The 27754-nt window shown below is 50.7% G+C and overlaps 2 protein-coding genes and 1 long non-coding RNA gene across 4 annotated transcripts in view; 1 reads left to right on the forward strand and 2 right to left on the reverse strand.

The window, feature by feature from the left end:
- The window catches only part of TRAP1 (TNF receptor associated protein 1), a 49165-nt gene extending 34624 nt beyond the window's left edge, over nt 1–14541 (reverse strand). The window contains exon 1 of the mRNA NM_001038675.2: nt 14439–14541. Coding sequence (NP_001033764.1) covers nt 14439–14514 — 76 coding nt within the window. The 5' untranslated portion in view covers nt 14515–14541. The remainder of the gene's footprint in view (nt 1–14438) is intronic.
- A 100-nt stretch (nt 14542–14641) lies between these two features.
- On the forward strand, nt 14642–16746 carry LOC101903988 (uncharacterized). 2 transcript variants are annotated; one of them, XR_009492918.1, is made up of 2 exons: nt 14642–15762; nt 16522–16746. It is a non-coding gene; the product is annotated as an uncharacterized lncRNA (long non-coding RNA). The 2 variants fall into 2 exon arrangements; XR_009492919.1 differs by having other exon boundaries at nt 14642–15424.
- Nucleotides 16747–20174: 3428 nt separating this feature from the next.
- The window catches only part of CREBBP (CREB binding protein), a 118966-nt gene continuing 111386 nt past the window's right edge, over nt 20175–27754 (reverse strand). Inside the window, exons 26-31 of the mRNA NM_001164022.1 lie at nt 27563–27676; nt 26850–27015; nt 26380–26547; nt 24683–24844; nt 24242–24523; nt 20175–23460 (exon numbers count right to left, since the gene is read on the reverse strand). Coding sequence (NP_001157494.1) covers nt 21334–23460; nt 24242–24523; nt 24683–24844; nt 26380–26547; nt 26850–27015; nt 27563–27676 — 3019 coding nt within the window. The 3' untranslated portion in view covers nt 20175–21333. The remainder of the gene's footprint in view (nt 23461–24241; nt 24524–24682; nt 24845–26379; nt 26548–26849; nt 27016–27562; nt 27677–27754) is intronic.

Here is a 27754-nt window from a genome sequence, read left to right on the forward strand (position 1 = left end):
AAAATTAAAAACTTCTGTTCATCAGAACAAACAAAAAACTCCATCTCCCTCTGAAAAACAAACATCCAGCCGAGAGTGAAATGGTGAGCTACAAACTAGGAGAATACATTTGCAACAACTGACAAAGAGTATTATTGATAAAAGATTAGCACCCATAAATAATACATATGTGAAAGTGTTAGTTGCTTAGTCATGTCTGACTCCTTGCGACCCCGTGAATTGTATAGCCTGCCAGTCTCCTCTGTCCATGGGGATCCTCCAGGCAAGAATACTGGAGTGGGTTGCCCTTCCCTTCTCCAGGGAATCTTCCCGACCCAGTGATTGAACCTGGGTCTTTCACATTACAGGTAGATTCTTTACAATCAAGAAGAAAAAGATAGGAGCAAAAAAACATGAAATATAAACAGCATTTCACAGAAAAGGAAATATGGCCAATAAACCATAAAAAAAAAACTTTATTAGCAATCCATTAAAAGGCAGTTAAAATCGCAACTGAAATATCATTTCATAACCATCAAACTGACAAACATTTAAAACATCTGGAAATGCCACGCTCTGGTGAGGATACAGCACAGCTGATGGAATGTAAATCCAGATTCACTCTGAAGAAGTCAAGTGTGGAGTGAAAACACAGGCCCTAAATGCAGCAGCTCCAATGAGTCACGCACCCTATGGAAACGCACAAGGACACGTCTCCAGAAGCCCTGCACGAGCAGTAGCCCCATGCCTGTGCCAAGCACGGAGGAACCAGAGGCAGCACGTTCACGTGAGGGAATCTTCTAGAACGTGCCACGGGCGGATCTTACAGACAACACCTGGAGCACACCAAACGATCCGACAGTACACATGCTTCCGGCAGGAATCACACCTAAAGAAATGAAGGCACAGTAACACAACCGAGTAAGCAGGTGACGCACATTACCCGATAAAGCTACGAAAATGACGCGGACCCAAGACAGTCACAGCAGAATATACCCAGTGTGATTTCAACAAACTGTGTGTATGTATGTGCAGCTACATATACACACATATGCAGAAATGAAAAGCAAGGGGATAAGATCCAGAATATTCAAGTCAGCGGTCACCTCTGGGGGAGAGAGAAGGGGACATACCAGGGAGGGCGCACAGTGCCCTTGAGGGAAGGTGGCATCTGTTCCTGAGGTGGGCAATGGGGATTCCTTTATGCCGCTTTTAGAAACGGCACAGATGTATTACATGCATTCCTTTTTAGATGGCATGCATTTCACCAAAAGAAGGAAGGACGGGAGGGAGGTGGGAAGGATGTGGGAAGGAGGAAAGAGGAGAGGGAGGGACGCAGACAGACTTTGGGGTGGGGAGCTAACCACCAGCTGCCACCCTGCTGGGTCACTCTGGACTTGCAAACAGAGATGCACACGAGCCTCTGGAAACCGGCCTAAGCAGAGCAGCTCCCCACGGCTCAGCCTGTGGGATGTAACGTGGCCAGGGGCCAGCTCTGCCTGAAGCCTGGGAGGGCAGGATAAGCCTTCGGTGTAGCTCGGCCTGCAGGTGGGAAGTGGAGGAGCTGCAGGAAAGGGAATCTGGCAGGCCCCGAACAGCCCAATCAATACTTCCTGAGTGAAGGCCCCCGCTTTGGCATTTTGCTCTACTTCAAACCATGGTTAAGCTTCACCAGCTCAGATGACAGGAAGTCCGCAGAGCTACTACTTTTTCAGACTGTACTTCTGGTCACCCTGTGGGGACAGTATCAGCAGCTTGAGGACAGTGGAAGGTGATCTGGCCACATCGGTCAAGATTACAAACCTTCTAATCTGGCAAGTCCATTTTGGGACTTTATTCTGTGGATACAGCCAAACCTGAATATAAAGAGAGATGAAAGGCCATATACTATAGCAAATTCCTGGGAACCACCTAAATGTCCACCAACGGAAGGCTCATACACGATGGTGCCTCCTGACACGGGCACACTACTATAATGTGGCTATTAAAAAAAAAAAAAAAAGACTGAGGAAACTATGTACTGATACAGAATGCTCTCCAGCATCTATTAAGTGATAGCAGAACATGGAGAAGTGCATAACCCGGCAGAAGAAAAATGTATACCTGCACATGTGCTGTGTGTGCTAAGCCGCGTTAGCCGTGCCTGACTCTTTGCAACCCTATGGACTGTAGCCCACCAGGCTCCCCTGTCCATAGGATTCTCCAGGCAAGAACACAGGAGTGGGTTGCCACGCCTTTCCAAGCAATCTTCCTGACCCAGGGATCCAACTGCATCTCTTACGTCTCCTGAACTGGCTGGCAGGGGCTCCTTTACCACTAGTGCCGCCTGGGAAGCCTACTCTATGCATCTAACACTGGCAGGATAGACGAAGGATACACAAACAATGAATAATTGTGATGACCTATCAAGAGGGAAACGAAGGAGAGGGGGACAAAACTGAGAGCGAGATTTCTCAAGCAGTATTTTTCCAATCAAATATTTAATTACTCAAAACAGTAAACTAAAAAAATATGGCTATCACAAAAGGGCTAGCCCCTTCCCAAGTGTCAATGTCGGGGTCATGAGAAGGTCCCTAAAAGACATACCAGATGAGACTCCGGGGTAGGGGTCCCCCCAGGAGTCAGGGGCCAATGACCAGGCAGAGTGTCAGCAGTAAAGGATTAGCAAATACATTATAATATACATATAATGGATACTCGGAAACACAGAACAGTGAGGCAGCCTGGGTCGATGTACTAAGAGAACACCTGGTCCAGAATGTGGGCTACATTTGTTACCATGGTGATTAAACACACTATGTGTGTGTATTTCTTCTCATAAGCCAAGCGTGTCTCCGTGAGGACACCCCAGAAACGGGCTGAGGGGGCTGCTCTCAGGAGAGGAACTGGTGGCTGAGGGTAGAAGCTGAAGAGATATGCTTTTCACTGCACACTCCTCTGTATCTTTTGAATTGTGCTATGTGTATCAATACCTATTTACAAAAATAACCTATTCACAACATTCTTTATAAAAAGTACCCAATCACAAAAAACATTAAAAAGAAGTTACTAGAGACATAAAACACATTTATAAAGGGATATAAAAAGTTTGGGGAAATGTCCTTGAATAGTAAAAGTTAAGTATTTAAATACTTACTTTTTTTGCCCATTCTCTAAATTCAGTTCAGTTCAGCTCACTCGCTCAGTCGTGTCCGACTCTTTGCGACCCCATGAATTGCAGCACGCCAGGCCTCCCTGTCCATCACCAACTCCCGGAGTTCACTCAGACTCACGTCCATCAAGTCAGTGATGCTATCCAGCCATCTCATTCTCTGTCGTCCCCTTCTCCTCCTGCCCCCAATCCCTCCCAGCATCAGAGTCTTTTCCAATGAGTCAACTCTTCTCATGAGGTGGCCAAAGTACTGGAGTTTCAGCTTTAGCATCATTCCTTCCAAAGAAATCCCAGGGCTGATCTCATTCAGATTGGACTGGTTGGATCTCCTTGCAGTCCAAGGGACTCTCAAGAGTCTTCTCCAATACCACGGTTCAAAAGCATCAATTCTTCGGCGCTCAGCCTTCTTCACAGTCCAACTCTCACATCCATACATGACCACAGGAAAAACCATAGCCTTGACTAGACGAACCTTTGTTGGCAAGTAATGTCTCTGCTTTTGAATATGCTATCTAGGTTGGTCTATTTTTAAAAACATGATCCCAGTGAAAAGTCAAACAGGATTTTTTTCACTATTTAAGCAAATTCTAAAATTCATATGGAAAAATAAAAGTGCTCATACAGCCAGGACATTTTTGAAAAACATGAGGAAATATTATAAAATATTAAAACACATTAAAGCTACAGTATTAATTTCTCCCCTCACTTATTGTATCAGAACAAATTCTAGATGAACTATAAAAGTGAAAATAAAAGCTAAAAGTACTAGAAGTAATTAGAAGAAATATTTGAAATAGCTTTGGGCTTCCCGGGAGGCTCAGCGGTAAAGAATCTGCCTGGCAATGCAGGAGATGCAGGGTCAATCCCTGGGTCAGGAAGATCCCCTGGAGAAGGAAATGGCAACCCCTCCAGTATTCTTGCCTGGAAGCTTCCATGGACAGAGGAGCCTGGCAGGCTATAGTCCATATGGTCACAAAGAGTCAGACGCGACTAAGCATGCACGCAAGCAAAATAACTTTATTGAGATATTACTCACCCACCTAAAGTGCACAATTCAATGACTTTTAGTATACTTAAAAAACCATCATCACTATAATTATCACCCCAGAAAGAAACTCCAAGCCTATCGGCAGTCACTCCCCGTCCTCCATGCCCCCAGCTCCTGGCAACCACTTTCCACCTCTGTGGATTTGCCTACTGTGGACAGTTCACATAAATGGAATCATACCATACATGGTCTTTTGTCTGTGGCTTCTGTCACTGAATGTGATTATCTTCAAGGTTCAACCACGCCGTAGGGCATAGCACACGTCACTCATTTTTATGGCTGAATAGTATCAATTATATGGATAGGCTACGTGATGTTTACCTCATCAGCTGATGAGCAATTGTGCCATTTCTGCTTTTTGGCTATTATAAACAATGTTGCTATAAGTGCTGGTGTACAAGTTTCACTTTTTAAATTCTCTTGGGTGTACACCCAGAAGTGGCATTGCTAGTCAAAGGATAATCCTATGTTTAATCATTTGAGGGACGGCAAGATGGTTGGTTTTCCAAGCGCTGCACCATTTTACACTCCTGCCAGCAGTGGGTGAAGTTTCCCATTCCTGCACATCGGTGTCAGCGCTTGTTCCTGCCGTGCCTTTATCACAGCCACACGGTGAGTGTGACGTGCCACCTCATGCACAGGGACCTGCATTTCCCTACCGAACGACTAATGATGCTGATCACTTGAGATTGTTCCTTAATGACTTGAGAGCAAGGAAATTTGTCTAAATAAGACACACAGCCCAAGAACAAGACACAGAGCCCACACATTTATGGACAACGTGAAAATTAAGGTCAACAGAGTAGACCTTAAAAGGTGGTAAAAAAAATTTTTGACTGTGTGAGGTGATGGATGTTAACTAAGTATGGCGATTATTTTGTACATACAAATATCAAATCATTATGTTGTACAACTAAAACTAATATAGCAATTATATGATTATATGTCAATCATATCAACAGAAAAAAATACAAAATTTTAATGAATAAACAAAATCAATTAGCAATAACCACACTTTAAAAAAATTTAAGTCAGTGGGCAAACACACTAGAGACAAAAAAGTCTGAAACAATGGCAGAGGGCTAGTTTTCTTAATAAAACAAGAGCACTGACAGATCTACAAGGAGAAGGCCAAGTGCAAGAGAAGAATGGCAATTCACAGAAGAGAGAAACATCAACAGCTCTGAATCATAGAGAAGGATGCATTACCACACTCGTAACTAAAAAACTGTCTCTTCAAACAAGATAGAAGACTTCCCTGGTGGTCCAGTGGTTACGAATCCACCTGCCAATGCAAGGGACGCGGGTGTGATCCCGGGAGGGATACGCCATGGGGCAACTAAGGTGGCACGCTGCAACTCCGGAAGCCCGCGATCCACAAGAGAAGCCAGCGCACTGAGACGCCTGCACACACCTCAAGAGGAACCCGCGCTCCACAGCTCAAGAAAAGCCTGAACACAGCAATGAAGATGCGGCACGGCCAAAACGAAACACTTTTTTTTTAAATAAGTAAAACCAGTAACATTTTCACTATCAGACTGACAAACATTTATAAAGTACTGCTGTGCTGGCACTGGTGAAGGGTAAAAAACTGTTGGCAGTGACTTAAAAAAAAAAAAAGGAATGAAGATAGCAAACAACCTAAAGGTCCATCAGGAGAGGGTTAAGTGAAGAAAAAGAAATGCAAAAAGGCAAAATGGATGTCTGAGGAGGCCTTACAAATAGCTGTGAAAAGAAGAGAAGTGAAAGGCAAAGGAGCAAAGGAAAGATACACCCATCTGAATGCAGAGTTCCAAAGAATAGCAAGGAGAGATAAGAAAGCCTTCCTCAGTGATCAATGCAAAGAAATAGAGGAAAACAACAGAATGGGAAAGACTAGAGATTCTCTTCAAGAAAATGAGATACCAAGGGAATATTTCATGCAAAGATGGGCTCAATAAGGGACAGAAAGGGTACAGACTTAACAGAAGCAGAAGATATTAAGGACAGGTGACAAGAATACACAGAAGAACTGTACAAAAAAGATCTTCATGACCCAGATAATCACGATGGTGTGATCACTCACCTAGAGCCAGACATCCTGGAATGCGAAGTCAAGTGGGCCTTAGGAAGCATCACTACGAACAAAGCTAGTGGAGGTGATGGAATTCCAGTTGAGCTATTTCAAATCCTAAAAGATGACGCTGTGAAAGTGCTGCACTCAATATGCCAGCAAATTGGAAAACTCAGCAGTGACCACAGGACTGGAAAATGTCAGTTTTCATTCCAATCCCAAAGAAAGGCAATGCCAAAGATGCTCAAACTACTGCACAATTGCACTCATCTCACACGCTAGCTAAGTAATGCTCTAAATTCTCCAAGCCAGGCTTCAACAGTATGAGAACCTTGAACTTCCAGATCTTCAACCTGGATTCAGAAAAGGCAGAGAAACCAGATATCAAATTGCCAAAACCTGTTGGATCATGGAAAACGCAAAAGAATTCCAGAAAAACATCTATTTCTGCTTTATTGACTATGCCAAAGCCTTTGACTACATCACAACAAACTGTGGAAAATTCTTCAAGAGACGGAAATACCAGACCACCTGACCTGTCTCCTGAGAAATCTGTATGCAGGTCAGGAAGCAACAGTTAGAACTGGACATGGAACAACACACTGGTTCCAAATCAGGAAAGGAGTACATCAACAATGTATATTGTCACCCTGCTTATTTAACTTCTATGCAGAGTAATTATGAGAAACGCAGGGCTGGAAGAAGCACAAGCTGGAATCAAGATTGCCGGGAGAAATATCAATAACCTCAGATACGCAGATGACACCACCCTTATGGCAGAAAACAAAGAACTAAAGAGCCTCTTGATGAAAGTGAAAGAGGAGAGTGAAAAAGTTGGGTTAAACCTCAACATTCAGAAAACTAAGATCATGGCATCCGGTCTCATCACTTCATGGCAAATAGATGGGGAAGAAATGGAAACAGTGAAAGACTTTATTTTGGGGGGCTCCGAAATCACTGCAGATGGTGACTGCAGGCTTGAAATTAAAAGAGGCTGCTCCTTGGAAGAAAAGTTATGACCAACCTAGACAGCATATTAAAAAGCAGAGACATTACTTAGCCCACAAAGGCCTGTCTAGTCAAAGCTATGGTTTTTCCAGTGGTCATGCAGGGATGTGAGAGTTGGACTATAAAGAAAGCTGAGCACCAAAGAATTGATGCTTTTGAACTGTGGTGTTGGAGAAGACTCTTGAGAGTCCCTTGAACTGCAAGGAGATCCAACCAGTCAATCATAAAGAAAATCAGTCCTGAATATTCATTGGAAGGACTGATGCTGAAGCTGAAACTCCAGTATTTTGGTCACCTGATGTGAAGAACTGGCTCATTGGAAAAGACCCTGATGCTGGGAAAGATTGAAGGTGGGAGGAGAAGGGGACGACAGAGGATGAGATGGTTGGATGGCATCACCGACTCAACGGACATGAGTTTGAGGAAACTCTGGGAGTTGCTGATGGACAGGGAGGCCTGGTGTGCTGCAGTCCATGGGGTCGCAGAGTCGGACACAACTGAGCGACTGAACTGAACTGACTGAAGTGAAGGAAAGGGCGCCACATGGTGGCCCCAGGGCTCTGGGCATCAAGACCCAGCAAGCGCACAGTGGGAGGGGCTGAGTGCACAGGGTCCTGCCCAGGGCAGCCCCTCTTCTTTCCTGAGGGAAGCGGGGTGTGGACAAACCTTTGCCACACAGACTTTTTTTCAAGCCATGCGCAGTGAGCTGAGAGTCCAGACGGAAGATTTTTCATTGTTCCAGGCTGTGATGGAAAACATCACTACCTTCTCACTAATAAAAACAGAAAGCAGTTTTCTCAGGACACTGCTATGACGTTAGCTTGAACTCTAACTCCATACCTCCTCTTACCAACTGCCCGCATCTTCCCTGTGCAGTTGAGGAAAATGGCGAGACGCTAACCCCCTTGCTCAAGAGTACCCCTAGTGCGGCCCTGGCCGCCCGGCTGTCCCCCGGGCTGTCTCCCCGCTTCGCCAGCCCAGTCCTGTCTCAGGGCCCTGGCCTCGATTGCTCCCTCTGCTTGGAACGTCCTTTCCCAGACACCTTCACCTCCTCCCAGGCTTTGCTTACATGCCACCCTGCTCGTGAGGCCCCCCGCGACTGCCCCTCCTACTGGGATCCCCTTCCCACTCTGCTCTCTTCACGGGGCTTATTGTGTGACATCCCCATAGTGCGTTCCCGTCCGCGCTGACCGCACTCCAGGGCAGCACTGCAGAGGCCAAGACTCCTGCCCATCTCGTCTCCTGGGTGCCCACAGCACCCGGGCAGTCCCAGGCCCACTGCAGGCACTGCGGGGGTGTGTGCAGAACTGATGCTGCCACACTGCAGGGCACATGCTGCAGTGGCCGTGACAGTCTGAGGTCACAGGCCCTGGATAAACACGCACCGTTTCCTCGGACGGTACAGCCACAGGACAGTTTCTCAGAATGCAGGTCAAGACTGCTGGTTATGAAGCCAATTCAGTGAGCTAGGTCAGAATTTTTGTTTGTTTAATGAAACAGAAAGTAAAAGAATGCATAGGGCTTCCCCGGTGGCTCAGTGGTAAAGAATCTGCCTGCCAACGAATGAGACACAGGTTCGATCCCTGATATGGGAAGATCCCCCTGCCTCAGAGCACGTAAACCCGTGAGCCACACCTACTGAAGCCCGCTGGCCCTAGAGCCTGCGCTCCGCAACAAGAGAAGCTACCGCCGTGAGCAATCTGTGCACCCCAACCAGAGAGGAGCCCCCGCTCGCTGCAACTAGAAAAAAGCCCACAGAGCAGTGAAGACCCACCACGACCAATAAATAAATAAATAAAACTATAATAAAAAATTTTTAAAAAGAACACAAAGATAATACGGTTAAGTATTTACAAAACTCTTTCAGCTAAGTATGTACATGTATTTGTACAGGTCATGATATGAATGCATTTCTTACTGGGAAAACGTGACAAAAACGTTTGAAATTCACTCATCTAATATCAACCTAATATTTCTAAGTTAAAGCTTCAGATTCTATAAAAAGAAAAATTAATAAATTTACTTGTAAAGTTTAAAATTCTGCAAACTAAAGGTACTTCCACATCAAAGAGAAGGAGAATTAACCCTCTCCCAAAAAGGGAAAATACAATACTGGAAAAAACGAAGTTCTTTGGAATGCAGCCTCAGGCTTTTTTTCCATAACACCGCCAACTATTTTACCACAGTTTTATGCTTTATGTTCGTAACCATGAAATTCTCTGCTTTTCAGTAAGTTGGTTTGGATGGTTCCATTATCTCTCAAATTTCACCAGATATCTCAGGTTAGCTATTCACAACTGAATTTTGTTTCTTAAGTTCTGTAACCACTTGAGGTAAGTCCTGTTTAAAGTGTATCAATATTCTAGACAGAAAACTCTTCATTTTCTATGTATATATCAAATAAAGATTTCTTTCCTTTAAAATTTTCTAGTTCTTATCTCTAGCACTCCTGAATATTTTCACTATTTCTTACTGTTTCATGAGCTGTTCTGCTGCTGCTGCTAAGTCACCTCAGTCGTGTCCGACTCTGTGCAACCCCATAGACAGCAGCCCACCAGGCTTCCCCGTCCCTGGGATTCTCCAGGCAAGAACACCAGAGTGGGTTGCCATTTCCTTCTCCAATGCATGAAGGTGAAAAGTGTAAGTGAAGTCGCTCAGTCGTGTCCAACTCTAGCGACCCCATGGACTGCAGCCCACCAGGCTCCTCCGTCCATGGGATTTTCCAGGCAAGAGTACTGGAGTGGGGTGCCATTGCCTTCTCCGATGACCTGTTCTAATCATTCACTACTAAGCAATACTAACACTATCAAGAAACATCAACTCCTGAATCCAAAGAAACATAACAAAACCAAAAGGGAAGGGCATTTCTGAACGGCCAAAATACAACACATAAAATCCACATACTGAGCTTCAGTTAAACAAGAATATCCTGTTCCCACCTAGAATTCTCCTCTCCTTTAAAAAAAAAAAAATTTGCTAGCAAATTTTTGATGTAGCTTTCCAACCCTCACCTGAAAACGGAGAGTAGCAGGGAACACAGCTCCAGAGGCCTGGCAAGTTCAAAAGAGTAACAGAGGCTAAAAACAGAAACACTCAGGACGCAGTTTCAGTGTGGGACGTTTTACAGACAGAGGAGTTGTCACAGCCCAGCGGTCCTGCAGGGGTCTGTGTGTTACAACAGAAGACACTAAATTAACATTCACAATGACCCTGAAAATATCAAAGAAAGATTCTGTTATGCTGTGATTAAGTCTTTTAGAAAAACTTCTCATCACAAAGGTTGAAATGAAATGTTTTACTACTCTACAAGTAAGTTTCATGGAAAATCCCCCCAGGACGCCACTCTGAAAATGCTGGGATGTCGGTGTGTGCAAACTTCAGAAGGAGCACAGGACATGCTTTGCTCACTCCACCTTCCCAGCACATGCCCGCCACCTCCCTACCCTGGCTCTTTAGGAAGACCCGCACCAACTATTCTGTCCTCAACAGTGTTGCTGTATGTGTGCGTGCGCGCATGCATGTAGTCACGCACAACTCTTTTTGACCCCCTGGACTGTAGCCTGCTCGCCAGGTTCCTCTTGTCCATGGGATTCTCCACGACAAGAATACTGGAGTGGGTTGCCATTTTCTACTCCAGGGGATCTTCCTGACCCAGGGATCGAACCCAGGTCTGCTTCTCCTGCATTGGAAGGTGAATTCTTTACCACTGCGCCACCTTCTTTACCACAGCTTGTTCCTTTCAAATATGGTATTCATTTTGGCTATCTCAAAATTAATTCTTAATATCCTAATCACGTTTCTTGATTATACAGCTGTTAAATAACAGCCATTCTTTCAAAATTAGTTACACCCACGACTCAGGTACTCCTAAATTCAATTTACCTGATCTCTGAGCAACAAAAATCAGGTGGAAATAATGTGCCCAAGTAGATACTGGCTCTCCAAGCTACAACTTTCATCACCTTTAATTTCTAGTGGCTTTAGCAGATATAACCAGTGATAGCAGAAACATCTGGAAATCTACCTTTACTAAGTGCTACAGAACTACAGGTAAATCTCTGTGTGGACTAAGCAACCAGCAGCTTCCTAGCAAAACGCTAGTGTTCTGTACCAAGAGTGATTAGAGCGTGTTTGAGAAAAATTCTAGGGGACTTCCCTGGTGGCCCAGTGGCTAAGACTTCGCACTCCAATGCAGGGAGCTGGGGACTTCCCCAGGTTGGGGAATGTCACATGCTGCAACTAAGTCCACGTGCCACAGTGAAGACCCAGTGCAGTCAAAATAATTAAATTTTTCAAAAAGAAAGAAAAAATATCTAGCTGCTGCACTGAAGGTACCAAGAATGCAGGAGAGGAAAATCCTCTGGCTTTGAACTTGAGCATCTCACCTCAGAGTGAAGTGGACACATTTTCACGGATCCTGAGCTGGTATCCCGGTTTGAGAGGAGCACCAACAGTCTCTGAAACAGTCCCTCCTCTGTCCCGTTATAACCTGGTATTTTGACACTGGGGGGCGAGAACTGTTCATTTTCCCTTCAGTGGTTACTCGCCACCCCGACTTCCCACCTCCTGCAGCCTGAAGCCGTATGCCCAGGAGGAGCAAGAAGCTTGGGGATCCTCCTTCGTAGTTCTGATCAATTCCTCCGCCAGAAACTAATTAGGTCTTTGCTCGTCTATTACATTTGGGTTGGTCTGCTCTTCTGCAGGACAGTGCAGACCATTTGGGCCCCTCATCCTAACCAAGTGCCCCATGGACTAAAGACCGCCTGGCGCCTCTGGACAGCAGGCCACAGATCCCTCCTCTGTCTACAGGCTTCTCTGGTGCTGGCTCTAAGCCCCAGCACCCTATACAGATGGTACTGCCATTCAGAGTTTAAGCAGTTAACCATCAAAACCTTTATCGTCATGTTAAATTAGCCACACACACAGCTGCTTTACTGAGAGAGGGAAATTTGGCAAGTGACTCCCCACATTCTGAAAACAGCCTGGAACTCCAGAAGTCTACCTGAACTCTTGTGAAGAAAAATGCCAATGCCAGGCAAGGCTCTAGATGGTAGAGAATAGAAAAGTTAACTTAAGCACCAACTGTTCTTACTGTGGCTGCCTCACAGTCTTGTTTTGGCAATGCCAACCAAAAGAGTAAGAATGATACAGGATTTCCTGGTGGTCCAGTGATTAAGAATCCACCTGCCAATGCACGGGACACAGGTTCGATTCCTGTCCAGGAAGATCCCACATGCCACGGAGCAACTAAACCCCTGCACCACAATTACTGAAACTGCACACTTAAAACCTCCACAAGAGAAGCCACCACAGTGAGAAGTCCTCGCTCACCGCAACTCGAGAAAGCCCGCCCCCCGCAATAAAGACCCAGCGCTACCGAAGTAAATAAATAATAAATTTTAGAAAAAGAATGGTACAAAGAATGAATTATAAACACACATGATCAAACATCTTAGAACATGAGGAGTAAAAAGAAAAGAAAATCTCTTTCTTTCTCTCCCAAGGGCAGCGGGGTGGAGAGACAAGTCAGCTACCAAAAAACACAAGAATCAAACTGACAAGACTGCTCCCCTTTAATGAAGATGCTAGAAGACAATAGAGAACTATCAGTCTTTGAAGGAAATTATTTTGACCTGGAATGCAATACCCATCCAAACTACAAGTATGAGGGAAAAATAAAAATAATTTTAGACACGGTGGGGCTTTAAGAATATACAACCCATTGTCTTTTTCTGCAAAACTAACACAAGGGTATACTCTGGTAAAACAGGAAATAAACACCAAAAGAAGGAAGGTGTTGGATACAAGTAACAGTAATAAAAACTACAGCTGTCTTATCTGTTAATGTATGATATTTTCAAAAATCATTGTTTAAAAAAAGAGACTGCAACATTTTAAACTCAGGTAACAGAAAAAGCTGTAAAACAGACGAAAACACCCATGCAAATATAAGTTAAACAAGATATAATACAAGTTTGGAAAAGAGCTAATACCCAGTGCTGGAGAAGATGCTTTGCTATAGGTGGTTTCGTTCCCAGCTAATGGAAATATAAATTGCTTAAGCCTTTTTGGACAGTAATTTGGCAACATCAGGTAACATTTTAAATATGCACACGCTGTGAACCATCAATTCTAAAATTCGAATTCTGTAATTCTAAATAAATGCCATGCATGGTCACAAAGATTAAATACTCGCCCATTCTAAATAGCACCGTAATGACCAGAGCAAAAAAAAAAAAAAAAAAAAAAACCACCAAAACAACCCAAAACCCGCCAATCAAACCAAACCCTCGGAAATCATCTTTATAACGTCCGCCAACAGCACAACGTTAAGTAAACGATGATACGTAGTCCGTAACACAGAATACTACGCGGCCTTGTAAAGTCGTAAACTGATACATACAAACAGAAAACATGTGTAAGCCATCCTGGAGCTTAAAAAAAAAAATCTGTAGCACAAAGCATAAACGGTTTAGGCCTTTTTACGTAAAAATCGTTAGATGTGTGTATTTATACGTGTGTAACTGTTTGTGTGCAGAACCAGGAAGGAACGCCAAGACGTTCACGCGCCGTGACTTCCGAGTGGGGAGTGAGAGAAGGGACTGCGGTCATGGGTTTTTTTCCAACATTCATTTGAGCACCTCCCAATTTCAAGCCCCGGGTTACGGAGGTCAACAACCCCAGAGTCCGGGGCTGCGCGAGGGCCCGGGGCCGGTTTTCTGGTTCGCCGCCGCGCGCCGGGCCGAGCGGGCCCTCAGGTGTGTCGATGGGACAAGGGGCCCTTCCACTTGGGGGAGGGGAGGAACCGAGCGCAGCCAAGGGTCTGAGGTAACCCCCGAGTGAAGCCCGCTGCCAGCGCACACGCGCCCTTTGGTTTCAACTCCCCGAACCTGCCGGCGGCCTCTCCGCCTCAACCCGGCCTGACCAGCCTCTACTGTAGGCAGTCACGCGGGCACGGGCTCAACCCCGTCACCTCCGGAGAAACCCGCAGCTCGGGCCGAGTCAGGTGCCCCCAGGACGCACCGAGCGCTCAGCGTTCGCCGCGCGCTGGGAGCATAAGCCTCACAGAACCTCCCGCGCCGCATGAGGGAGAGCCGCCACCGCGCGTCCCACAGAGAATAGGGGCTGTGGGGACCCGGAGGCTCCGCGGGTCCCCGCCCCCGCTCACCTCCCACCCGCCCTTGTCCGGTCGCCCTCACCTCCGCAGGCAGCCGCCAGCGCCGGCGCCCGGAGGCGGCGGCCCCACAGCAGCAGCATCCGCAGCTCCCGAGCCATGTCGTTCCTCCGGCGTCCTGGACAGCCACGCGCGCCGGGGGCGGGGGCGGGGCGGGGCTTTCTCCGGGCGCGGCGCGGTGACGTCACGGCGCGCGCCCGGGTGCCCGTCCGCCGTCTGCGCCGGCGGGTGGGCGGGACCCTCTGTAGCTCGGGCGCGGCCGGCCCGCGCGGGGACAGTCGGGCCTGGGGGCGGGACCCCCACGACCTTGTGTCGCGTTGTCAAGGGCGACGGCCGTTCGCGCGGGGCCGCCCGGGCAATAGCCCGCAACTGGGCCTCCGTATGTGCGTCCCAGAAACCGGGTGCAGATATTCGCACCCTCCGCGAACAGCGTGAAAAAGCGGCTCCGCGGCAGAAGCAGCTAACATCTTCGGGGTCTTTGTCCCCGGCCTCTGGTCCAGACTGCTGGAAGTCAGTCTCTTCCAACCAAGTCAGGCCAGATAGCTAAAAAGTGTGAAAAAGGAGAATTTCGGGCTTGGCTTGCTTACACCAAAACTCTGGAGCCAAGGCCCACCAGCAAAACTGGGCTTATGCATTCATTCCAATTCTCTTGCCCTCCTGGAGGTGAATTTGGTTGCGGATTCGGACCGTCAACGTCACAGAGCTCCAAGCCACGTAAAACGCAGATTTCTCTGGCAACGCCTGAAGTGGGGCTCAGGCGGCCCCCTGATGACTGAGGTACACTGAAGACTGGCTGCCACAAACGAGTGGTAAATAACTGCACAGAAACGAGTTGAGATTGTGACAGGATCTGCAAAGGACAGGAGCTGGGAGAGTGTCCTCCAGTGGGGCCTGGACGTAGCTGAGGCCGCGCGGGAGGGGATGTGACGGGGAATACTTAACACGAGGAAGGTGTCAAGCATGATTGCCAAGTTCCAGGCTTAAGCAGCTGAGAAGGGGAATCTTGAAGAGGTAGGCCCATCTGGATGGAAGAGCCGGAGGTTGCTCACCTGGAGACTCCAGCAGCCTCCTCACTGACACCGCCGCCCCGCCCCGCCCCCATTCTCTGCACAGCCACTGATGGTAGACTCCTCAGTCAGGGCACTCCAAGGATTTCCCTGCACATAATCAATTCCAAAATCCTCCCTCAGCCTCAGTCCTGCATAACCTGACCCCTGCCTGATCCCTCCCTTGCTACACTCCAGACACACAGCTAGTCCCAGACATAGGGTTCCCAGGAAGTCACTGAACGGAGGGGTCTCAGCCTCACATTTCATGTGTTGTTCACTCCACTCAGGCAACCATCTCTGGTAAGTGCTGACACATTGGTCGATGGGGCAATAGATCTAGCCTGGGGAGCCCTCTTATTACAGAAAGAGAAAGTGGTATTTAGCAAAGGGAGGAGGGAAACCTAGGCTTCAGTTGGTGGTGGGGATGGGGTGGGGGGGTGGGCCGGCCTCTGCCAAGACAGGCGGGACCCAGGGCAAAGTTATTGGGTTCCAGACACACCTACCAGGCCCCTCTGTCCTCTCTTGGCCTGTGGCCTTCAGAGACATACCCTTAGTCACAGATCTTTGTGATACTGAGTCCTCTGGTAACCCAGGGAACTGTGGCTTTTTAAAGTGCCCAGGGATCCAAGCCAGTCTTGAGGAGGTCATGATCAGATTTCAGGCCCTACGCAAATAAGAAAAGTGGAAGAAGGAAAAGAATGAGTAGAGGCAGAGGTACTTGAGTTGAATCGATGGAGACCGGTGGGGAGTCGCTTGGGGAGAGCAGAGAGAGAAATGGAGGGAGTGGTAGGCAGAGGGAGACCCCTCGATCTCTCTATCATTGTGGCCACTGTGAGGCTGCTCACTCCTTTCACAGAAGTCACTGCCTTCTCCTAGGGGTAAGCTGAGGGCCATGAAAAATGCCCACTGCATTTTTATTCAATACAATAGCCAGAAGGTGAGAGCAACCCAAGTGTCCATTGATTGATGAATGGGTAAACAAAATATGCTCTATACGTACAGTGGAATATTATTCAGACAAGAAGGAAATTCTGACATACGCTCCCATCCATCAGTAAGAATCAAGATGCTAGCAAGATCCCGGATAATTTATCTGCACGCACGTTAAGCTTGAGATGGAAGCACTGTCCCTCGGGACACACGGCACTAGAGGATCGCGTGTTTCCTCAACAGTGGAACGGCCTGCGATCCTCGACCTGACGGAGAGACCAGCTGGACCCATCTTTGAACCTTGCCTCACTTGTCGCTGCTCAGGAGCCAATCAATAAACATTTCCTGAGTGGACAGACCCGGTGCTTCTCTGAACATCAGCTGGAGGCAGCAGGCGTGCTCATTCCCAGGGGAAAGGGTCTGCGGCTCGATGCCACCCACTGCCCGCTTCCCACATGAGGACCCCTCCTCCTCGCCCAGGAAACCACAGCTCAGAACTCAAGTATCTGGAGGGCGGGGAACAGTGAGAAGCAGCCCCCCAGGAACCCGATAGTCCCCTGTGCTCTCGAGGGTGGAGACCTGACTGTCACGGGTGATCCCGTTTCTGGTGGCTGAGCTCCTGTCAGCTCTGAGTGCCTCCTGAGTGGCCCCCTGGGCCCCCCTGCTCTTTTCTCTACATCTCTTGGCTTTGGGAGCACAGCTGCGGTGCTGGCATCTGATCCCCAGGACTCTCCCTCTCCGTGCAGTGGCATGAGGCAGCCCTCTTCTGTGGCCTTACCCCTAGTCTTCTGTGGCCCCAACCCTGTGCCCAGGTGTGAGGGGAGCCTGCATGGGCTCAGAAAGGACCCCACAGGCCCCTTGCCATCTTTTCCGGGAGTATCCTCTCTCTGGACAGTTTCCTGAATGACTTGTGGGACGCAGGGCCCTCACCTCACTTGCAACATTCCCTAAATATGACCACCTTCCTCGAGGACCCTTTATTGGATCCATATCATCAATCTGCTTATATATCACCACTATAAAAAGTTTACAAGCCATGGGGACCCATGATCAGACATTAAACCCCTTTCCACACCTAAGCGCTCTCTAGGCATCAGGTGGGAGGTGGGTCAGGGGTCATCTACACCGGGAGCTGGAAGCTGTGGCTACTCTCATTGACTGACACTGTCATCCTTTCTTCTCTGGTGCCAAAGTAGCCACATGGTCCTTTGTGAGGACCTGTGACCACCTACCACTGTCAGTGATGCTCAAGAGGCTATGCTGTACCACAGTGTCCGTCTCGCCAGGGTACCCCAGAGCTCACAGCGAACCTGTGGAATAGAAGCCGTGCGGGGCGGAGGTGGGGGAGGGGATGGTCATAGGACTATTCTCAAGGCTGGAGGAAAAGCTCCTTTCCAGCACAAGGCGCGAGTCTGACTGGGGCCCACGTCCGCCCTGGGTGCTCATGAATTCAGGCCAGATGCTGCCTCTGTTCTCCCACCTTACAGAGGGGTGGACACACATCTGAACAGCACTTGTTACCTAGTGTTGCTACTTTTCACAAGGCTGGGAAGGCAGAGGGGCTTGCTCATGGCCAAGGGAACTCCCACCCCGAGGTCTCTTCCTGATTCCGACACCTGAACCGCTTCCTCGGGGTGTTCTGTCAGTGCCCTTTGAATCCTTCAGTTTAGTGAAGTAATTTCAGTCATGATATAGTCACTGGATCCAAGTCCATCCTCTATATAGAGGCAAGAGCTCCTTGAAGGCACCACTTGCACCACCAGCTCCTTGTCAGTTTCTCAGCCTTGTCTGTGTCAGCCTGGGTGCTACTCAGGTTAGTATCTAACAACCGACGGTTCCCATGCTCTTGACTTTGAGTAACACAGTGTGGCTTCGTGATCCCAGGCGGATGCTGACCCCAGCCCCACCCGCTCCTGCATATACACACAGCGTCTACTTCCCAACACTGGCCTTGGGTCAAGGGCTTCCTGGCTGCCCCCCATACTCGGTTTTGCTTCTTCAGGGTAGCTTTCTTTGGCCATGCTGCACAGCTTGCAGTTTCTTAGCTCTAACCAGGGATCAAATGTATGCCCCCTGCAGCGGACATGGGGAGCCCTAACCACTGACCAGGTAATTGCCAAAAGTAGCTTATTTTCTCACGTAGTTCTAAAAGCATATTTTGGCTCAAATAAAATTTTTGGTTCCACTTAACAGCAATCAAAAGAAAGTTACATGTCTTCAGACTGAGATATTAGAAGGCTTTTCACCTTTTGTTACCCAGATATTGCAGCCAACTCCTCTTTTTAACAAGCTAAATTCTCAAAAACATAAACACACGACTAGACAAAATCAACTGAACCCCTATATCTTATGACTTGGCTGCTAAGCTAATTCTCAGGGTCATTAGCCAACTGGAACCATCTTTGAATCCAAGCAGTTTTACCAGCTTTTATTATAAACACCAGCACATTTCAAGTTTCCTCTTTTTGATTACAAATATAGGGCTTTTATCTTCTTTTAAGTAGACAGCACGTGAGATACCGTGTCAGGGCTTTCCGGCTCACACAGAAACTTCCTTGTGCCAAGTGCCGGGTTAGCATCCGGACCACACCCTTGGCCGCATCCTTTGGCAACAAGATTGCATGGGACTTCCAAGAGGATGAGGTCAGTACAGAACTTTGGACTCCAGGATGACCTAAAAGAGACTCCCCACTGGCCAGATTAAAGGGCTGTGCATCTGGAGTGTGGGCCTGAAGCTGCTTCTCCAGGGCCCAGAAGGCCCACACTTCTTGTGTGAACACAGACAGCCCAGGGCGCTCTCATCGCTGTAGAAGGCTGTAGAACCAGGGAGAGGGGCTGGAGCAGGGATGGCATGTGGCCTTGGGTCTGGCCTTGTTTCTCTCTGGCGATGGGTGGGGCTGGATGGTGGAGAAGATGGTAGTCTGAAGACTTACCTGACTAGATGTACAATATTAGAACAAGATTCAAAGCTGTGTCACAACTCAGTTCTTAAGAGAGTTTCCTCAAATTTACACTCTCAACTCACATTATTTTGGAAATATTTCTATGAATTCAGGGCCAAAAGGAGAGCTATTTGGGCCATGATTTCCAAGTTGAACATCACGACCCTAGACCTAGACCCCCATGGTTGGGGGCCGAGGGAATGGGAGGCAGGGCGGGACTACGCAGACCAGAGAAGGCACTTCAGCTCTCCTGCTGGTGGCCCTCTTCTGAGATGTCATTTCTACAGTGCTCAGGACCTTGCGTGTCACCCCCTCAGTAAGGACCCCTGGAACCGGAGCAGAGATAGGGGAAGGACCGGGTGGTGGCCAAGTGCAAGCGTCGCTCGAAGCTGGAGGCCTCTTCTCATCACGGTGGGGCTGGCATTCAGTGCTCTGCGCCGTGCCCCCAACGGCCCCCAGAGCAGCCCCTCATGTGGGCAAGGGTGGGCCGGCGCCCCGTCTGCCCAGCCCAGCCCAGGGGGCCGTGATGGCATCCTCCCTTGCTAAGCCAGGGTGAGGGGCGGGCCGCAGACTCCCTCCAGTCCCCAAGACACCCTCTGCAGGAGCTCTGGGACTGGCAGGTAGGAACTGGGGTGTGGTGGGGGTGGGGGTGGCTAGGACGGGGAGTGGACGGGAGACAAAGTGCTGCTTCAGGCCCACTGGTGCCCCCAGCTCTGGCTGGGGCTCTTCTGTTGGCAGCCAAGCAGGACCTGCGGGGCCCCAGCCGAGCCCAGCTGCTCCCCCAACAGCCGGCAGGACCACAGCCCCCGCCTCTCCTCCGTGAGCAAACAGAACCATGTCTTACAAAGAACAGACTCCAAAAATATATATAAATAAATAAAAACCTTAAACATTCTTACAGGAATCTTAAAGAACAGAATACATGTTAAAAACTTCAGTAATTTATATCAATTTTAAGCGGTACTTTATATACAATGGGGGGAAAAAAAACACATGCATAGTCCAAATACAATGTTGAAAACAGCATTTTCATAACAAAAGACCCCGAACACGAAGTGTTAATACCATGTACATGAATTCAAGGACCACCCTTCTTTTTGTCTGTTGCACACAGTTTATTTAACAATATGATATAAGAAATGAGTTGGTGCTTTACCATTCTATACAGTGATTGGATCTTCTTGAATTTTCTTATTTATAGTAATTATAGCGCTTGCATGATTTACACGAGAATTGCTTTTCCTCATTTCAAGTTTCACATAGAAGAAAGAAAAGAATGCTTCTTCTCTATTAACATTAGCATGGTCTAAGAGAGTGATCATCCCTATTTTTTGTCTAAAACCAGTTTTATCAGAGAAACAAAGCAACAATTTCTACATCTGCAAGACAAGAGTTTGGCTTAAGCCAGTATGTATAGATAGACGTGTGTGTGGGTGTGTACGTGTGTGCACGCAGGAGCCAATCCCTAGCGTCCAGGGTAATACTTGGAGACGCCCACAGAGTTCACTATAGAAAAAATCTTCCCGCAACGTCTGAAAGTTACCGGGATACATTATAAGCTTGCATTATTTCAGGAATCAGTTTCTGAATATTATTTTTTTTCTTCTCACTTTTAAACATAAATGTTTAAAGTCTTGAAAATACAAATAAAAAATATGAATATAATGAACTTGTTTTTCCCGTTAAAAAAAGGCATGAGTCACCAGCAATGACGACAAAAGAATCCAAACAAAACCCCCCTCCCCCCAAAACAAAAAACAAAAACGAAAAAACAAAAACAAAAAGAGAGAGAAGAGAGAGAGAGACCAGATATTTAAATCAACTGGTTTTTAACAAAAAAATATATTCTTTGTATTGTTTCTTTAAACAGCAATCTACCCTTCCATGGCTTGGAAGTAGCAGTTCCATCTAGGAATAAAAAGAGCCCAGATGCCTGGATTTCAGTACAAAAGGTCCAAGAACATGAAAGGGGAAAAAAAAAAGTGATGCTCTCACAATGCTACAAACCCTCCACAAACTTTTCTAGGGTGTCTCCCGTGGTGTCGCCGACCAGGGACAGCTCACTGGACAACGCACTCCGGTTAGGGGTGTTCAGCTGCGGGAGCATTGCACTCTGTTCGGGGTTCCCCAAGTGTCCCTGATCTATGGAGCTGGCCATGGTGACTGCGAGTCCTGGGTGGGGGGAACCAGTCTGGGGCGAGACGTGGTGCGGTGAAGGCTGGGGCTGTATCCGTGGCGACGGGCTGGAATGTGGAGGCTGGGACTGGGGCCGCGGAGACTGGACAGGGGCCGGAGACCGCACCTGGCTACTGAGGGATGTGGCCATCTGCTGGCCGGGGAGGTGCGAGGCCTGAGGCTGTCCTGAGAGCATGTGCTGCTGGGGGCTCATGGGGTTCGGCTGGCCCGGGGACCCCATCTGCTGCTTCATCTGCTGCTGCTGCAGAATCCGCTGCTGCAGGGCCTGCTGGATGTTGGGGGTGCTGTCTGCGCCCAGCCCGGGCTGCCCCATCTGGCCGAGCTGCCCCATCTGAGCCGCCATCGGGCCCATGGCGCTGCCCTGCATGGGGAGGTGCTGCTGCATCCGCTGCTGCGGCATGGCAGGGGGGTAGCCCGCAGGGCCTGGGGGCTGCTGGAACTGGCTGTGCCCTGCCATGCCCCCGGCCATGCCGGCGCTGCCCTGCTGCTGCTGCTGTTGCTGCTGCTGTTGCTGCTGCTGCTGCTGCAGGAGCTGCCTCCTCAGCATCTCTCGGTACTGCGGGTTCATACTCGCCATGCTGGGGTTGTGGCCCGGGTTCATGATGTTCAGGGCTTGGCCCTGGGGGTTCAGGCCACCCATGGCCTGCTGCTGCGGAGGCACGCCAGGCCGCGGCCCGCTGGCTTGCATGGCGTTCAGGTTCTGCAGGCCGGGCTGCTGGTGCAGGCCGGGCTGGGCCTGGAGGCCAGGCTGTGGCTGCAGGCCGGGCTGGCTGGCCACGTACTTGGCCGTGCGCTGTTTGATGAAAGCTGCCATCAGCTGAGGGTTGGACTTGAGGATGTTGAGCACCTGCTGCTGCTGCTGCGGGGAGCTGGGCGACTTCAGGGTCCGCAGCAGGTCCTGGAGGGCGCCGGGCGAGATGCTCCGGGGCGGCTGCACACCGGACATCCGGGGCCCGGCCACGGCTGGCTGGGCCTGCATGGACATCACGGGCCGGGGCATGCCCGGCATCGGCTGCTGCTGGGGGATGGGCGCCTGCTGCCACTGCCCGGCTGGCAGGGTGGGCACGACGGGCCCGCTGACCTGGCCGGGCCGGGGAACGTTCAGGCCCACGGGGGCCATCTGGCTCACCGGGGTCACCATGCCCGTGCGCCCCGGGGGCATGCCGTTGTTGATGTTCACCCGGTACAGGTGCTGCTGCTGCTGGGCCTCCCGCTCGATCTGCCGGGCCGCCTCCACCGCCGCGGGTGGGGGCTGGGCGGGGGGCGGCGGGGCGGGCACCTGGTTGGTGGGCTTCCCGGTGGACACCGTCGTGGGTGGCTGAGTCCGGGCCACGCTGGGGAAGCCAGCTGGTGACATGCTCACAGGCGAGGGCTGGGGCTGGGCGGGGGGCTGCGGCGTCTGGGGCGTGCTGGGCTGCTGCGTGGGGGTCCCGGGCGGCGCTGAGGTAGGGGAAGGCAGGCTCTGCTGAGGCACGTTGCGGGTGTTCATGGTGGCCATCCGCCGGCGCATGAGCTGGGCCTGCTGCAGGCGGTGCTGGATCTGCTGCTGGCGGAGCTTGTGTTTGATGTTGAGGCAGAAGGGCACGGGGCACTTGTTTTCTTGGCAGTGTTTGGCGTGGTAGCAGCAGAGGGCAATGAGCTGCTTGCACACCGGGCAGCCGCCGTTGGTCTTGCGCTTGCAGCCCTTGGTGTGCTGCACCACCCGCTTCATCTTCTGGCAGGACGGCAGTGAGCAGTTGGCGTTGCGGCACTGGCAGGCGTGCACCAGCGACTGGATGCAGCGCTGGATGCTCAGGCGCCGCGACTCCTGGGGGCTCTTGGACTGCGGCTCGCCCTGGCTGCCGCCCTCGTCGTCGAGGCCCAGCCCCCACTTCACCATCTTGTGGGTGTGGCTCTTCGTGTTGTAGCAGTTGATGCAGAGGTCGTAGTCCTGCGGGCGAGGACAGGGGACAAGTCAGCACGCAGCCACAACCAGCAGCCCTGGCACCCAGTCCCTCAATGAGAGGCTCAAAGATGCCGAACACGTCTGCTCCCCAGAGCCTCCCTCCTGGGAACACCTGCACCCCAGAAAGCTCCGGAGGCCACTGCCCCAGCCACTCTCTCTTCTGGCGGTCCCTGTGCCTCTCCCGAGCTGCTGGCCCATGCCGTGGGGGAGTCCCTGAGTGCCTCTGAGGTGTCCCTAGAGCTCTGCAGGGCAGCTCAGGGGCACTGGGGCTGAAGCCTCCACAAAGGGAAGGCTCCCGGCATCCTCGGCCTCCTGGCAAGGGCAGAGCTGGGGCCACCGCAAGTGTAACCAGGACCCACTGTGCTCTCCTGTCTGGGTCCCCGCCCTGCGCCAAGAGGCCTGCTCACGTCCGAGACACTGGGCTGGTGCTAATGAAACAGAGAGTAAAATAACGCGGTGCCCTGTGAGCGTCTCCTCACCCTGGAAAGGTCAGCACAAACACAGTCTCCCAGGGAAGCTCACCAACTGCCCCCTACCCTAGGACGTGTGGCCTGGACTAGGCCCCAGGCCGAACCCTGAAGGGACCCTGGCACGGGCACACGGCAGGAACCCCTCCACATCCAGGCCTCTCGTGTGAACCCAAATCAACCTCAAAACCAACAATGGACCGGTGCACAGATAAGCCTTCTTCACCTGGTCCTTCTCTCCCTGGAGAAGTTGACTACAAGTCCCATGCAGCACACACGCGCAGCCCGGGAGCACTCACCTCGCACACGGTGCAGTGCCAGCGCGTCTCCACGTGGTGCTTGCACTCGTTGCAGGTGTAGACGAAGCGGTCCTGACCCTGGGTGTGCAGCTCCACCAGCATGCACAGCGTGGACCACTTGGAGCGCCGCAAGGAGGAAAACTCCCAGTGCTTGTCCCGGGCCAGCGTAAGGAAGGCATCCCGCCCGTCCATGAGATCACAGCTGAGCAGGGGGTCAGGGTCGACGATGGGGGGCAGCGTATGGATGACGGGCCCAGCGTGGAGGTGGATCACAAAGAAGACCTGGGGGTGCAGGGAGGAGCCACGTCAGCCCCGTGAAGGGAAGGACCAAGCCCGCCTCCTGACGTCGCCGGGGCTGAGCGCGGCTGTGAGCAGCGCCTGGTGTTGCCTGGCGGGGGCTCCCCATTAGGTGCCCAGCCGCCCCGCCCTGCTGGCCCCCACCTCTTTGTGCTTCTCCATGGTGGCGTAGAGTTTCTGGGACAGGTCGTTGGACACGTTGGGCATGCTGGGCTTCTTCTTGTTGGTGCGGCTGATGCTGCTTTTATTCTTGTTGGTTTTCTTATTGTTCTTTTTCTTGGCGTTCTTGCTGTCGCCCTGGCTGCCCTGCAACAAGACGCATGGCTGTCGGCCCCACCCTGCCCCTTGCACCATGCTCAGTAGGCACCAGGCCGCCAGCTCCTGGTCATGGGGGCTCCAGGGAGCCAGGGTGAGGCAGGTGACCACCAAGCGGACTGCAACCTGCCTGCTCACAGGCCACGAACACTGCTGCCTTCAGAGCTAAGTGCTGAGAGGAAGGTGATGTGGCTGGATGTGGACCCAGTGGGCATGGTGCTGACCAGTGCAGCCTCCCAGCACCTCCAGCCCTAAATCACCCGATCTTCCAGGCCCACAGGTTCTGCCTCCAGGGAGGCCCGGCAAAATTTTGGCATGCCAAGGACAATGAACACAGCCCCTTGGGGCCCACCTGTGACATGAGAGCTCATCACATCCTCACCCAGGCATTCTCCATTCTGGAAGGGGCTGGGGTGGCTGTGTTCCAAAGAGGACACGCCCTAAAGCACCCAAGGCGGCAGAAGCAGCCTGCAGACATGAACCCCCAGCCCAGGGCTCCAGATGCAGCTCCTCAAGCTGCCCTAGGCCCCCCAGAGTCCCAGAGCTGCGCAGTCAGCAACCAGCAGCCTCTCGAGATGAGTGGGTCCACAGCCAGTTCATGGTCGTCCCCCAGCGGTGCTCCCTGTCCACCTCCCCTCAGAGAGGCTGCAACACCGACTCTGAGGCCCAGACCTAGCAGGCGGCCTTCAAACAGAACTGTCCTTACACGCCCTAAATTTAGGGTTGTTAGTCTTGAAAAACATCCTACGCTTCTCACTGCTGACGGCTTCGCGTCCAACTAAACCACCATCAGCTCTTACTTGAGCATCTCAAACACGACACATCGGCTCAGACTCTGACACCTTCCTCCCCCTGCTGGAGGCCCTTCACCTGGATCTCTTGGGCTCCTCTCCCTAGACAGTCTCTGCTCATGTACCACCTCCCCAGATGAGGCTCCCTGAAAGCCCGCATCCACCTTCCCTGTGTCTCCTCCACCACCTCAGGGTGCACTACGCATGCGCCTGTTCTCCTGCTTCTCTCACTAGTTCCCACTGTAGTCCTCAGGATGGGGCCTGTACACAGCGGGGGCTTAGAGTGACCCGAGTAAGGGCACAAACACACAAGTGCCCAGTGGAGAGCAGGGTGCAGTCTATAACAGAGCAAGTGCATGAGGCCTGCAAATATGAGCCTCCTCCTCAAGTCAGTGTTAAAGTGAACGGACTGCTTCCTGACCACAACTCCCGTCTGCACCTCTGCCCATCTCTCCTGGGCTCCCTGCAGGATGCTCTCCTCTCATCTTTCCAGGTTTCAGACCTGGGCATCCTGCCCAGAGAAGCCAGAGCGAGGCCCCCCGTCCACCTAGGAGGTCATGCGTCTCCGTGGAGCTGGGAACCGTGGCTGGGCTGCGGCCCAGGTCCAGGCCCAGGCCGGCCCCGCGGTGGGTGATCACGCGGTGAGGCTGTGCGGAAACACCACCGTGGACGAGGCTGGCCCCCTGCTGAGGACCTGGCCGCTGAAGCGCAGCCTCAGCGCGCGGCCGGTGTTACCTCTGTGGTCTCGCTGGCCGCGGTGCTCTCCTCCTTCTTCCTCTCTTCCTCCTCCTGCTCCAGCTCCTTAATGCTCTCCTCCAGCACGTTAGGCCAGAAGTCCCCCTCAAAGTAGGGCAGCTCCTTGGCGCTGGTGAGCCTGTCTTCATTTGCTTGTTTCAAAATGTCCTAGAGAGTGACCAAGTGCAGCGGTGAGACTAGGGGGCCTGGGCGACATTCTGGGGAGGAGGGGGCTCTGGGCCACGATGCAGGGGAAGGACCGCACGGCCTCAGAGGCCGTGTCACCTCTGTTCTCAAGCTGCCGTCTGTGAGTCTCCACAGACGGCAGAGAAGTTGCCTCTAAGTTTATGCCTTTAAAACTTTTTTAATTTTTGCTTTACATTTCTCCTAAAGTGGCTATTAATTCTAACCCATGTGAGCAGAGAGAAAGACATGTGAAGACGCCCTGCCCCCTCCCCAGGCACGCGCACCTTGTAGTCATGGATGATGCGCTCGGCGAAGGCCTTGTCCAGCATCTTCTTATACCACTCTTGCAGGCGCTTCGGCTTGGGGATTTTTTGATCAGGGGGGTGGCAGTGGAAGATGTAGTCATCTCCTTCACTCGGGGGACAGGCCCAGATGTGCCCTGTCACATACCTGCAGGACACACACAACTCAGATGGAAGCAGGGAGCAAAACCACCCCTGCCTTCAGGAGTAACGGTGAGGCACAGGCACCAAAGCAGGGACAGAAGTAACTACACAGGAAAACAACACAAAGGAGATCAGCTGAGGACAGGGGTCCAACAGGGATGAACAGCAAATGGCCACAGGGCCCTTATGGGAGTGGGAGTGCGGCGTGAGAGCATTCTGAAACTGTTGGGGTGACGGCTGCATCGCCTGCTGAGATTACTAGAGATCACTGAAGTGTACAAGTGAAATAGGTGAATTGTATGATATGTAAAATATGCCTCAACAAAGTGTTAAAAACAGGCTAGAATGCGAGAACACAGAAGGCAGGGAAAGCCCCAGCCCCACATGGCTCAAGACGATGTCAGGAAGGGTTGTCTCTGAATATAAGGACACCAAAATAAAAACACAGAAAACGTTAAAAAAAAAAAAAAAAGTTATTTCACAAAATAAATGCCACAGTGAAAATTAAAGACAGAGTTTTATTAGTTCTGGATAATCTGAATTCAACTCACCCCAATTTCTTCACATACTCTAAATATCCAATAAGGATCTCATGGTAAACGGCTGTTCGGAGGCATCGGGGTCGGAAGAAATGAATACTGTCCAGATAAGATATGTACACACGCCTGGGGGGTGGGCAGGGAGAAATTAATCGAAGTTCAGGTTATCTCCCAAAGGTGAAACCAAACACCAGCATCCAAAGA

The sequence above is a fragment of the Bos taurus genome, chromosome 25 (assembly GCF_002263795.3).
Source record: "Bos taurus isolate L1 Dominette 01449 registration number 42190680 breed Hereford chromosome 25, ARS-UCD2.0, whole genome shotgun sequence".
NCBI classification, from domain to species: Eukaryota; Metazoa; Chordata; class Mammalia; order Artiodactyla; family Bovidae; genus Bos; species Bos taurus.